The sequence below is a fragment of the Megalopta genalis genome, chromosome 2 (assembly GCF_051020955.1).
Source record: "Megalopta genalis isolate 19385.01 chromosome 2, iyMegGena1_principal, whole genome shotgun sequence".
NCBI classification, from domain to species: Eukaryota; Metazoa; Arthropoda; class Insecta; order Hymenoptera; family Halictidae; genus Megalopta; species Megalopta genalis.
The window spans coordinates 8,094,249-8,107,028 of NC_135014.1; the positions used below are offsets into that span (position 1 = coordinate 8,094,249).

The 12,780-nt window shown below is 28.0% G+C and overlaps 2 protein-coding genes across 7 annotated transcripts; one reads left to right on the forward strand and one right to left on the reverse strand.

The window, feature by feature from the left end:
- Positions 1-40: 40 nt before the first annotated feature.
- rod (kinetochore component rough deal) lies at positions 41-9,793 on the reverse strand. Of its 3 annotated transcripts, none has more exons than XM_076528816.1 (32): positions 9,297-9,793; positions 8,668-8,906; positions 8,482-8,583; positions 8,302-8,425; positions 8,077-8,228; positions 7,796-7,995; positions 7,252-7,724; positions 6,814-7,002; positions 6,303-6,724; positions 6,043-6,211; positions 5,881-5,976; positions 5,615-5,806; positions 5,393-5,523; positions 5,206-5,320; positions 4,886-5,126; positions 4,665-4,809; positions 4,433-4,584; positions 4,075-4,314; positions 3,668-3,977; positions 3,449-3,606; positions 3,166-3,369; positions 2,979-3,094; positions 2,792-2,901; positions 2,601-2,722; positions 1,993-2,262; positions 1,826-1,917; positions 1,396-1,757; positions 1,134-1,319; positions 834-1,065; positions 452-754; positions 295-378; positions 41-209 (listed from the first exon to the last, which is right to left on the reverse strand). In XM_076528816.1, exons 1-32 carry the CDS (start codon positions 9,432-9,434, stop codon positions 165-167), a joined length of 6,114 nt encoding a protein of 2,037 aa, XP_076384931.1. In that variant the 5' UTR covers positions 9,435-9,793; the 3' UTR covers positions 41-164. The 3 variants fall into 3 exon arrangements, with proteins under 3 accessions (XP_076384931.1, XP_076384929.1, XP_076384930.1); XM_076528814.1 differs by having other exon boundaries at positions 3,668-3,998; XM_076528815.1 differs by having other exon boundaries at positions 3,668-3,980; positions 9,297-9,789.
- Positions 9,794-10,239: 446 nt separating this feature from the next.
- Positions 10,240-12,681, forward strand: LOC117218364 (transmembrane and ubiquitin-like domain-containing protein 1). 4 transcript variants are annotated; one of them, XM_033466680.2, is made up of 5 exons: positions 10,240-10,382; positions 10,448-10,542; positions 10,829-11,146; positions 11,352-11,658; positions 11,738-12,681. In XM_033466680.2, the coding sequence occupies exons 3-5, from the start codon at positions 10,849-10,851 to the stop codon at positions 12,189-12,191; spliced, it is 1,059 nt and encodes a 352-aa protein (XP_033322571.1). In that variant the 5' UTR covers positions 10,240-10,382; positions 10,448-10,542; positions 10,829-10,848; the 3' UTR covers positions 12,192-12,681. The 4 variants fall into 4 exon arrangements, with proteins under 4 accessions (XP_033322571.1, XP_033322572.1, XP_033322573.1 ...); XM_033466681.2 differs by lacking the exon at positions 10,448-10,542; XM_033466682.2 differs by having other exon boundaries at positions 10,248-10,500.
- The last annotated feature ends 99 nt before the right edge of the window (positions 12,682-12,780 follow it).

Sequence of the window (12,780 nt, forward strand, 5' to 3'; positions counted from 1 at the left end):
TTTGATGCAACTTAATAATTCATTAGATTGTGACAAGTCATTTGTTTTGAGAATTTTATTGCAGTTCCATGTAAATAATGTATAGTCAGTTACAGATATTTATTAAATATTTTATAAAAATACATATTACACTAAAATTATGAAAATAGTAAATAATTTATATTTTAAAGTTTAGTTTCTAATAATGCATTTTCTATCATTTTATGACACTGAAAAAGTAACATTCATAATAGTAATTAAAGTTATTTCATAAAAGTTGTATATAATTAATTAACAATAAATTGGTATACTTACATAAGAGACACAAAGTATTCCACTTAATAATAATTTATTTAAATCTTCCAAGAGCTTTTTAACGTGGGATGTATTTTTTATTTCCTAGACATATAACAATTTCTTAGAATAACCTTTACATATTCGGAAAAATTATTATATTAATGAAATTACTTACTCGTAAAACGTATTCTTTATCATCATCATTCAAAAAAGGTAAAATTGCAGCAGCTAAATGAGGCTGTTGACACTGAAAACAGTATTTTATAATGTCGCTAAAATATAACATATGCACAACAGGGCATGAGTACAACAATTGTAATGCTTCAATACAATTGTCAATTTGTTCCTGAGTAGGAGTCGAATCCATTTTTCTGAATGGTTCCAGAATTACTGCTTGCCATCCTAACAAGTACCCATTGGAATTTACAATTGCACTTACGTTACGTACATGTAACAGAATCCTTTTAAGATCGTTGATCTAAAATATAATGAATTAAGTATAAGTTTACAAATCTTGTGCATTTGATTTTTAATTTTGGAAAAATATAAATCTTTACCATTAACAATTTAGCTAATTCGGTTAAATTTTTATCCCACAAGGTATATTCATATATTTTAAAGTCAATGCATATTTGTGCAATGAGAACAAGAGCTTGTGATGAGTGACTCTGGGTTTTCATTAATACACGTACTAATTCCTCTTTAGAACTTGTTATGAATGTATTTATGTTATACATAATTCCTAACGATTCTAGTCTATATATGTACTTCAGGGAACACATATGTTTTCTGTAAAGTAATTATTGAAATGTATGTAGTAGCTAAATAAGCAAGTAAATTCGAAGATAAGTACAAACCTAATTGTTTGAATATCGCGTTTAGTTAAATTTTCCAATTGCTCAGTGTCAACTAATAGCTGTAATACATGAAGAGCTTTGTAACACGTTTCAGGAGTATAATTCTCATAGTTCTCACCAAAACCTATATTTATTAAAAAGTTGGCTGATAATTCGATATCTCCATGCTCTAGAATGTAGCAAGCCCTAAAAATGCATTATCATAAGTTGAGGGAGTTTTTGGAATATTCAAGAAATAAATTTTATAAATACAACTCTATACCTCAATAAATTATCATCTGAATTTGATTTTGGTTCAGAATTTACAATGATTGAAAATGTATCTGTAATACTTTGATTAAATTTCATGTATTTAACATCTGGTTGTAGCCATTCTTGTAATAAATCCATTCGCAGTTTTACCAGATTTATAGGAAACAGCTCATTGATCGCATGAACTGCAGCATTTATATCAGGTCTATGATCTGTGATACATCGATATCTTTGCGGTATAGTTGCATCTGTGTATAATTCACGGACTAATTGATGCGGGTTTCCAATCAGTGATAAGTACTCTGGAATTCCTAAGCCATGAGTACGTAAGATATGTTCTGACGTAAAGTGGAAATATTTAAATTTTATTTTCTAAAAAAAATATTGAATGATGGATTGTTATGTTTACAGAATAATATTAATCAAGAGAAAAAATGTACCTCAAGCATGCCTTCTTCAAATTTAGTAGATTTTTTAACTGATAATAGAGCATATTTATAACATTCTTCCACAGCAGCTACTCGGTCAGCACCTAGTAAATATAAAAAAATTATCGTGTCCTTGCTATTGAAATAAATTAATGTATGATTTAGGAATTTCAGGATACCTGGAGGTGTATGATTCACAACATAATATAATGCTGCAGTGCCATAATATAATGCATTTGGCCCAGTCATTCGTTCTATGCATTTCTTTATATCATTTAATAAACTACTGTTTTTCGGGCTCAGACTCCATTCTTCTGATTTATGTTTATTTCCCCACGTTCTTGTCACTTCTCCTTTAATGGCCAATGTACATAATATATGCGGTTGTAATTTAAGTGTAGGTGCTATATCTAACCACTTCTCATAGCTTTTTAAGTTTAATTCTGGTGCTGAAATAAATGAGAAAATAGAACATTTGAGATATATAAGATGATTCATTTAAATTGACTCAATTAAGTATATCAAAAAATGATTCAGACAAAAGTTAAATGATTTCATAACACAATTTTCACATGTTCTCTATGCGTCTACATGGAAAAACTATTATCAGATAATCGGTAACTATTTAATTTTTCTTTTAAACATTGTTTAGAGTCATCCTGTATAAAACAAGGAAATCATAAGAAATAGAACATATAAATATTTCTGTTAGAATTGAAGTTAAATGATAACGTCTGATAAATGATGCAATGTATAAATAATATAAAATATGCAAGCAAAGTTGTACTTATAGATGTCCATAATTCAATTTTCGGCAGAAAAGGTAACCGCCACTTTGCTATGGGTGGTAGAGATGTATATCCTGGATTGAGATGCATCCACTCATCACGTTCTGCTTGTGTGGGTTGACTGAAATTACAAAAAAAATTATCAAATAAAGTACTCATTTAGTCTGAAGATTATTTTTACGATGCTTACCTATTTCGAGTATAATTTTGTAGAAAACAAAAATAATTTCTACGTTCAATATTTTCGTCTTCTATGAGGTCCATAAGAATTATAAATACTTCATAATAATAAAAATTGACCTAAAATAATGAATACGTATATGATTTTGAAAAAATTATAGTCTATAATATTTTGATGGTTCCGGTAGTCATTTTACTTCTGATAAAACAGTGGTGACAGAATTTTGCAGAAAATCTTCATTTAAAATTTTAGCAGCTACTATTTTGCATTTTTTCTTTAAATCGTTCACATCATCCTCATCAATATGTAATTCTGAAAATATAGTTGGAGTGAACATTACAATTAAATATTAAAAGAAATAACGATATCATACCGTGACTTACCCTCCTTTCCATTGACATTAGATACATTTAATTTTGGATTCCAAGATGTTATTATAATTTGTAAATAAATTAATAAACAATCTTGTACATCAAAATCAAAATCAGTGCAAAAATCTTGGAACAAGGGTATCATATCATTATCATTGTAATGCATAACGCGTTGCAGTATTTCTCTTCTAGTTGTCGCATCACTTGTTAAAATTTCTGCAAATATTTTTTAAAGTATATATTTAATAGATTCAACGTAGCAGAAAACAGACTCTTGTAATAAAATAAATCCAACCCTTGTATGAAATAGAATATTTTGATAATTTTTGTGCCCAAGAATGCAGCATTTTATTATCCTTATAAATTTGCAAAGATGATTTGTTTTTACATAAACGATAGTATTCATATGCAAGGATTGATATTCTTAAATGCCGAGTACAATCTGACTGGTACCTGAAGAAATATATTTGTTACTATTTATTATTTTTATATTCACATTAAACAATATACATACGCTTTGCAGGCAGAAGGGATCCATTTACATGTATCCATCTCGGATAGCATAAACAAACAGGACAATCCAAGATAAAGATCAAATGTTCGTGAACTTATTACTTTCTTTAATAGTATTATTAAAAAATGGCTATAAACTGATTTGATTTCTGTTACTACAACAGAATTTATATCTGTCATAATACAAGAATTGAAATATAAAGTCTTAACAATTTGTAGGAAGCAATAATCATTATGTTCTGCTCTTAATTTTCTTATCTTATTCAGTAAGTTCGTTAATAACTCTTGATTAGAATTTTCAGCACCTGCAACTACTATTAAATACTTAACACCTGTATCGTAAATAAAAAGATTATATATTATCATTATTATTTCATATGACTATTATTATTATTAATTGTAACTTACAAGATTTTTGCTTAACTAGATAAAATTGTTGCATAAAGATCATATCTCTAAACAATGGTAACATGAATCCATCTGCAGCAATAGCTAAATCTTTATATACCGTGTATAATTTCCAATTTGTTCTTAAAGTTTCTTCTTGTTGTGCGTCTAAAAGATTCAAACCATACTTGTTACCTTTATTGAAGCATTCCTGATATAAATTGATCCAAACAGCTAATGATAATACAGACTGCAATTCATCTAAAACACGATGTAAAAATTAGTGAAAGTAATTACTACTAAGTAGTTTATAGAGCTTTTACTTGAATAAGATTGATAATAATAATTTCTAACTCGATTGCAATGAACAAGTACGTACTATCGAGGCAAACGCACAAAGCGGAAGAAATTAAATTTTTTATAGCGATTGCGGCATCTTCATCCATTTCAGTATATTGTAAAATTGTTAAACATATTTTGTATATATATGGACATTCATCTGGTATTAAACTTGATTGTCCTCCTATAGAGCTAAACGGTAATGAATAGTAAAAAAACTAGTTCATACTCTTTTCAGTTTTATATGCGGAAATATATGTATATTCATATACCTTGAAAAATATTTAAATATGTCTATATTTTTTGTTTTCTTCAACAATAGAGATACAGCATCAAGTTGTTCTAACTTAAGTAAGTTGGCAACTTTTATAATCTCTCTGTATAGTGTAATAAAGTTATCATTCCTCTGCATACCCTCTAAAATTTGATCATGAACAATTGAAAATATAAACGATTCATTATTAGTTTTACAATAAATGTAATTATTTCATACCATTGCACAATTTTTCAATATAATTTTCTAATATTTTCTTTTTCTCCAACATATATTCTTTTATTTTAACATGAATTTGGAATTCAGTTTTTAATAGATATAATGACTTTATTTCAGTCATACTAGTAATGAGGCTGTGGCAATAATGAGACTGAGTTTTGCCACTTTTTGAAATTTCTTCCAATTGTAGTTTTATCCAGCCAAACATTTCAATGTAGTGTTCAATATATTTAGGTGTAGTCTAAATAACAAATTATAGTTGTGAGAAAATAATATGCAAGTTTAAAATTAAAATTTCACAAAATAGAATTATGAATTACCTTCAAGGTTAAACTAGCAGATACATAATTCACAATTTGTATGCAACAAAATAATAAAATATTAGTCTCCAGTGTCTCCACATAATTAAATATTTCAGTTACTTTCAAAACATTCCTATAAAATAATGTCTGTCATAAATTTATCTAAATAAATTTTTTAATATATACATTAATTTAAATTGTTCACCCTTTGGATAAATAGTAATTTATACACGATGAAAATGCCTTTTTTTGTAATGATGGATCATTTTTGGTAATTTGTTGAATATCTGAGATCATATTTTCGTGATTTTCCTTTATAATGCGACAAATTAATTTCTTTAAAAGAGAAAATAAATATACAATTTTAGTTTCAACTGCTTAAATATAAATCATGAAATCTCGCATAATATTTTAAGTATTTACTAACACTATTTATACCAATACGTTCATATCCATATTTCTTTAATATAAGCTTTATTGAAACACAGCTAAATTCTATTTTAACTTGAGATGCTAAAGTGTGATCTAAATTAGTACTTATTTCTGCTAGATTCACTATAGTTGAACTCCATGGAACTGAAGCTTTTTTTAATACTTCCAAAGTTTGTTGTAATCTAGTCTAAAATATAAATGTGTGTGAATTAGAATGATGTATGAACTACAGATATCGAATGTAATGACTTGTAAACATACTTTTACATCCTGAATTAAATTAATTATCATAACAACTCGTTTCTCCCAAGGAGCTTTTTCTCCAGACCACCAACTTTTACAATTTTTTATAATTTTCTGTAAGAATATAATTATAATTAAAATTTAATATTAGTGATATTTCAAAAAATAACAAAGACATACTTGGACATATGAAGAAAAAATATAATCACTTTGCAAAGAATTATTTAACATATATTGTTTCAAAAAACTATCAACAAAATTCGGAATAATTTCTATATATATTTTATCCAGTAATATATATGACACTTCAGTAGGGTTTCCCATATATGCACCAAGAGATATGGTTAATCTACAAATTTTAATATATTAATAAAATGATTAAAATGTAATATATTATTTTTGTATGTACTTTGTTTAATTATTATATAATATTGCATTACCTGTAGTTATCTTTTAGTTTTTTTATATCAGACATACCCTGTATTAGAGAAACAAGTTGCTTCAAATTCGAATTTTTGCTCAAGCATTCGTTATGAATACCTACAAACTGATGATTTTCTTCGAATTTTAATAATTTTATAAATTTATAACAAAAATCAATTCCAACTTGAGGCCACGAATCACGATGCGATTGTTCAAACGATTTAACTTTTTTGCATCCCCAGGTAATAATTTCACAAATCGCGCTTGGAATAACAGATAGCAGAGTGGGTATAAAATGCGATAACCACGGCCAAAGTATAGATGGAGACATGTCTTCAGCAAGAGTTGAAAATATAAGTTTTACCAGTTCTACAGATAGATATTTCGTTATGTCTGGGAGATGCCTAGACCAAATCAATGTAGCAGCTTCCATCTCTCTCTGTGCAAAAATAAGTTTCCTACTTTAATAACTTATTCACAATTAAATCGTACGATATTAAAAGTAACAAAATAGTGTAAAGGATTTACCAAATTTAAATGTGACATGAACTCTCCCATACAATTTGCCTGTGAAAACCTTATCCATTCTTTCATAGTATCATCATCATAACAATCAAAATTTTGTCTATATCCCCAAATCAAGTGAAATGTTTCTAATTTATGCAATGTACTATTAACTAAATCCAAATGATTCAAGTTATCCTCAGATGGCATTTTCTAAAATGAATAATGTGTGTGTTAATCTAAAAAAAATTAAGAAACTATTTTATACAAAATATTTGACAACATATGGTCGTCATGTTAGAAGGAGGCTTTGTAAGTCAAAATAAAAGTTTGCAATTTCATATCTACTAATAGCAAATTTCCTTACTCTTGTCATATTTTGACTTTCAAAAACACCCACTAAAATGATGATCGTTCTAATAAAACATCTTGTATGTGTATCATTATCTAAAAATAAATTACTGCAATGTTTTCCATTATTCTTGTCCTTGCATACAAATAAATTTTTCTCATCTGCTTATAGTCAGGAACAAGAGCTTTACTACAACACTCTACTATATGTTGTACACTTTCTATTTTCTCAAATATATTAAGAAGCTCCTCTATGTGAAGTAGATCAGAACTTTTTTTTGCCCAAGGTCCAAATTGAGATATAAGTAATGACGCTTTTGCAAAGTAAATGGGCTCTGTGCATAAACTGAATTTTTTGGCAAACTCTTCGGCTTTGTCGAACTGTTCTTTCCGTATTAAACGTTGCAACTGACATTCTGGAAGACTTTCTGATACAGTTTTTATTCTAATTGTATCTATAAAGTTAGTATTATTTTGAAAGTCATTAATGCCTTCCAGAAATAAGATTATTTCATCACGTGGATCCATAATTTCTACAAGATATACTGTAATAGGAACATCTATTTGAAATTTTTCCTCAAAATCTGAAAAGAAAAATAATTATGATATAAAGTAGCATCATTATGCATATCAGTTGAATGAATACATTACACACCTGGAAATGACATAACACGTAATTTACACATATTATGATCATCTTTGTTTGCTGTTAAAATAAGAATTTGACACAAACTATTATCAATATCTTCAATTATTGCAAAATCTGATACTGATTCTCGATATACTTTCAAACCAAGTAAGGTTCGAGGACATACCATGTTTAATGTGTTATCCATACATAAACATAACATTGCACTATAATTATTCAGATTAATGATATTATTAATTTATATAGTAGTATAAAAACTATTGATATAAAAATTCACAAATACTCACACATTGTTTTTAAAAAGTTTTACTTTAGTATAATTGTAGCTTTCACCATTAAAATTAAAATATTGTTCACTGGGCCACATAAACAACATGTTTGAACACAATATTGCTACTGTTATTTCTTTACATACCATATCAATGGTAGCATATATTACCTATAAAATATTTATGATTTCATTTTTATGTTACTTTATATGAAAAAGTTAAGGGCAAATTCAAAAGTCCAACCTCATTGTCATTAAATCCTTTAAATAATTGGGTACATTGAATTTGATCTGCAAGTTCTTGCACAGTTACATTGTCTTCATTTGAAATAGCAGCTTCAAAATGTTTATAGTTGAACTTTGATACCCTAAAAAATGAAAGTATCTCTAATATATGTTATTAACATTTAAATATTGTAATTACCTAAAGATAGCTCCACTTTTTGCAATGAGATATACAATGTATTCATCACATTCATGTTGTAAAAATATTGTCACTATAGAATCTCCATCATTTGTAATATTTCTAAATGTTAAAAAGAATATAAAGTTTAACATATCATGTTTATAAGATACCTATATAATATTTTAATATAATTTTTGTACTTACTTCATAAAAATTACTTGTCCAGATAACAAATAAAGACAATATAAAACTCCATTTGACAATACAACAAATAGATATGAACGATTATCAGAAATATAGTAAGTGACTATTGACAAACCAAAACTTGCATTTAATAACATTTTTTCACATGTTTCATTTTCAAATATAGTAATTGACTTATCAATTGCTACACAAATCCTTGAATATTGTACAGATGCCACAACATTTGGCTGCTGTTTTATCTGAAGAAAATAAAAAAATTATTGGTAATTATTTGAAATAAAATCCTCAACATTGATTACAATGATTGCAGACTATTTACAATCACTGCAAACATTAGATAAAAGCCTACTGTATTAAAAATATGAATTAGAATCAAATTAAAAGTTCATAAAAAATTATATTCGAATAAATCAAGTTTATAAAAAATCATGTTCATGGCTCGGGCATGAGGACTTGTAACAATTTTAAAACTCGATTTTCTCGCAAACGAAGCTTAAAACGAAACAATCTGATTAATTTTGTTTGACTTCGGTAACACTGGATAATACCCTGTATAGAAACAAACTCCAACCGTCAAATGCCGGACACATGAGTTTGTCTTTATCAGAACGAAATAAATAACAATTTACCTCTCCATCGGATCGTATCGTGGCAATTGTAAAAGTTTCATATAACGAGCCATTATTTTCTGCAACCGTTCGTGTTCCAAAATTTATAGTTTCCTCGTCTTTGTCAAATCCTGTTAAAACTTTGTTCCACAACGCCATTTTACCCGCGAAAAACTTATGAAAATGTATACAAAGCAATAACCATAGACGAGACTATACTTATAGGAGCAAACTTACTGAGCACTACAGCCCCATTACCATTTTCGTGTCGCAGTCATCGTTACCGACATTTTAGAAATTTAAGTTACATATGCATGCATTGTACTATTGTACATATGCAGTATCTACATTATTATGTTACCTATATATGTATATGTGTATTATATGTATGATGTGTCAAAAATCTTTAATTCGATATAATTTTAAATAACTAATGTTATTATATATGAAAATCGTGTAAAACTTAATTTTAATTTCATTGAATGAAATTTGAAATTATTATAAGTTATTATTTTTAAAAGTATAGTTGACGTAATTATACACAATTGTTTCGTTCAGAAAATTTGTACAAATTTGGGAACAACATTACGTATGAATTAGATTTACGTATAGTACATTATATGTACAAAGTACTTGAAAAGGAAATTAAGTTATATATTTTTACAACACGTATATATGTAAGATAAAATTGGTATTCAGTATAATGAAAAATGTACACATCAATGTACTTCAATTTACTTTCTAAAGTATAAAGTTTACAAAACATAATTAAGATCTTATTTAACGTTTCTTTCTAACACATATAGTACTAAGAAAGGATTTAAATGAACAAATTTATGTTATTTATTGTTAATTTTAACATGCTTTATCACAAGTATTAGAAACTTTTAATGTTGTGCAAATGAATTGTGACTATGAGTATGTTTCGACTCATTAAAAGACAGCGCATCTCGTATGTGTATGTTTCCATTAATTATGAACTAGTTCACGTACATCGCTGTCTGTCACAAACTATTTGCGTCATCTCCAGATATTTGTAGATGAAATTTTTATAAGTGTTTTTGATGCAGTTTTAATTTTGTTCTGTTGTGTTTCCCATAAATAAAGGTGAGGGTAGTGACAGATGAGTGACAAGAAAAGACAAGAATGGCGATGTGAATTTTCTTTTGCAGTGTAACGGAAAATATATGGATTCGTTCTTTCTACACAGATTTTCTTGATACGTGTAAATAACATCCATTTCCTGCATTGAGAAACGCGGAAAAAAGTAATACAAATGTATTTTAGTTATTCGCTATGATCTTATTCGTCTTATTAAGATCAGTTTCTTATTTATATACTGGGGAACTTTTGGGGAAAGCCGTAGTATTAACATTTTATACAGTTTTCTAATGAATAGAGAATCAATTGTTTCTCGTATGTAATACATCCAATTTTAATTGGCACATAAATATGGATAGCAAACATAAACACATACAGACATATGTTTCTTTATATTTTACAGTGATATTAATATTGTTTTAAGATTCATTACTGTTTTCTTACTCACACAGGTTAATCCTAAATTATAGAGATGACTCTTATTGAAGGTGTTGGAGATGAAGTCACAGATTTTTGTATTGTTATGGTCGTACTCTTAATAGGCTGGCTTGCCTGGTGTTCTACAAGTATTACAGATCAGCCATTAATACGCACAGTACTTATTTTACAACATCGCACACGCACACGTATTGCTGAGCTTCGATCTAATCATCCTATAAGCTCCTTTAATCGTCCTCCAAATTTGGAAATATCAGAGGAAGAATCTGCAGAACCGATTACAGATGATAGTAGTGACAATGCACAAAGTTGTCCTGAACCATCTGTTGCAGGTGATATATCCTATTTAAAAATATAGTGAAACTCTATTAATTTATATACCATTTTTTTGAATGTGTAGTAAATTAAATTTGTATTTACATTTTTGTTAGCGAATTTTGTTTAAAACTATCTGTGTGTGAATATAACTTAAATAACTAATTTGTTTCTTAAGACATGATAAATTATAATAATATTAACAATTAATTGTTGCAATAGACACAAATGGGGGAGTGTCTCCAGAAACACATGGAACACCTGAGGCAACTGCTACAGAAGAAGTACTCATTGAAGCTATGGACTCATTTAATGATGATAATACAACATTGCTACAAAGACAAACCAAAGTAAACACCACAGGGGAAACAAATGTATTAACATCAATGAGCAGTGATACAATAGAATGCCCTTCTGAAAATCTTTCAGCAAATAATGCAAATGAAATTAGCATAAAACTTATATTCATAAATGATGATCAAAAAGTAGTCACTGGTAGCCTCAAAGAGCTTCTAGGAGACTTTAAAAGGTTGCTACTTTTAAAACTCTTTGAATATTCTATGAATGTATATGTTATGAAAGTATAATCAAATTTTATACTCCTACAGGAGACATTTCCAAATAGAACTTGAATCACAGAAATTGGTACGATTAATTTTTAAAGGTCGGGTATTACAACCTGACAGTCAGACGTTGGAACGATGTGGATTGTACAATAACTGTGTAGTACACTGTCTGGTACATCAGCCTCGACCTAATCCTGTATCACCTCAAACCTCGACATTGAATAATTCATCATCAATTTATTTTAACCCTCAGTCATTTTCGGATATACCTGCTGGTACAGGAATTAGTTCAGTACATAGTGAATGGAATTTGAGTAGACTGTTAGTGAGCGTTTTAACACTGATGTTATGTTTGGCTTGGTATTCTAGATACCACTACGCTCAATTTTTTACTGCAACTACTACGCTTGCATTGTACGCGCTCACTGCAATTTTCACAGTTTCATTGTTCAGTAATTACTTTCCTGACCATGATAATATCAGAAATATTGAATAAATGTAAATTGGTTGTATCAAGAAGTACTTTGAGACATGATTTTGTAATACTAATATTAATATCATTTAAATGTATATGTTCCTAACATTACAAAGAACATGGTGGTCTATTGTGATTTTTATCAATTATTCAAAATAACTTATTTGAGTAAGAAATAAAATACATCCAATAGTTAGTAACGACCGCATTTCAGTTGAAATGGATTTGTAATATATTCGAAATTAATTTATATATGTAGAGAAGATTCTTTTGAGTTAACATAAAAGTATAATAACTTAAGAAAACGTATGTTATCACATGAAATTTGTATCAAGAAATACTTTAGTGAGTAGGCAATACTTGTTCGTTTCAATATATGTGAAATTAATCTTTGATAAATATTATTCGATTGTTGAATTAGTTGTATAATAAATATTATGTACTGTGGTTACAATGGTGCTGTATTGTATTTCAAAGAAGTTTTATTATATATTCATAATTTTGTAGTTTATTTATTGGATTCGAAAATTCTATTATGCATGCGTGACTTAAATCTAAATAAGACACGTATAATTCTAAGTTGCAGTTACCGTTAAAGTAAAACATTTAA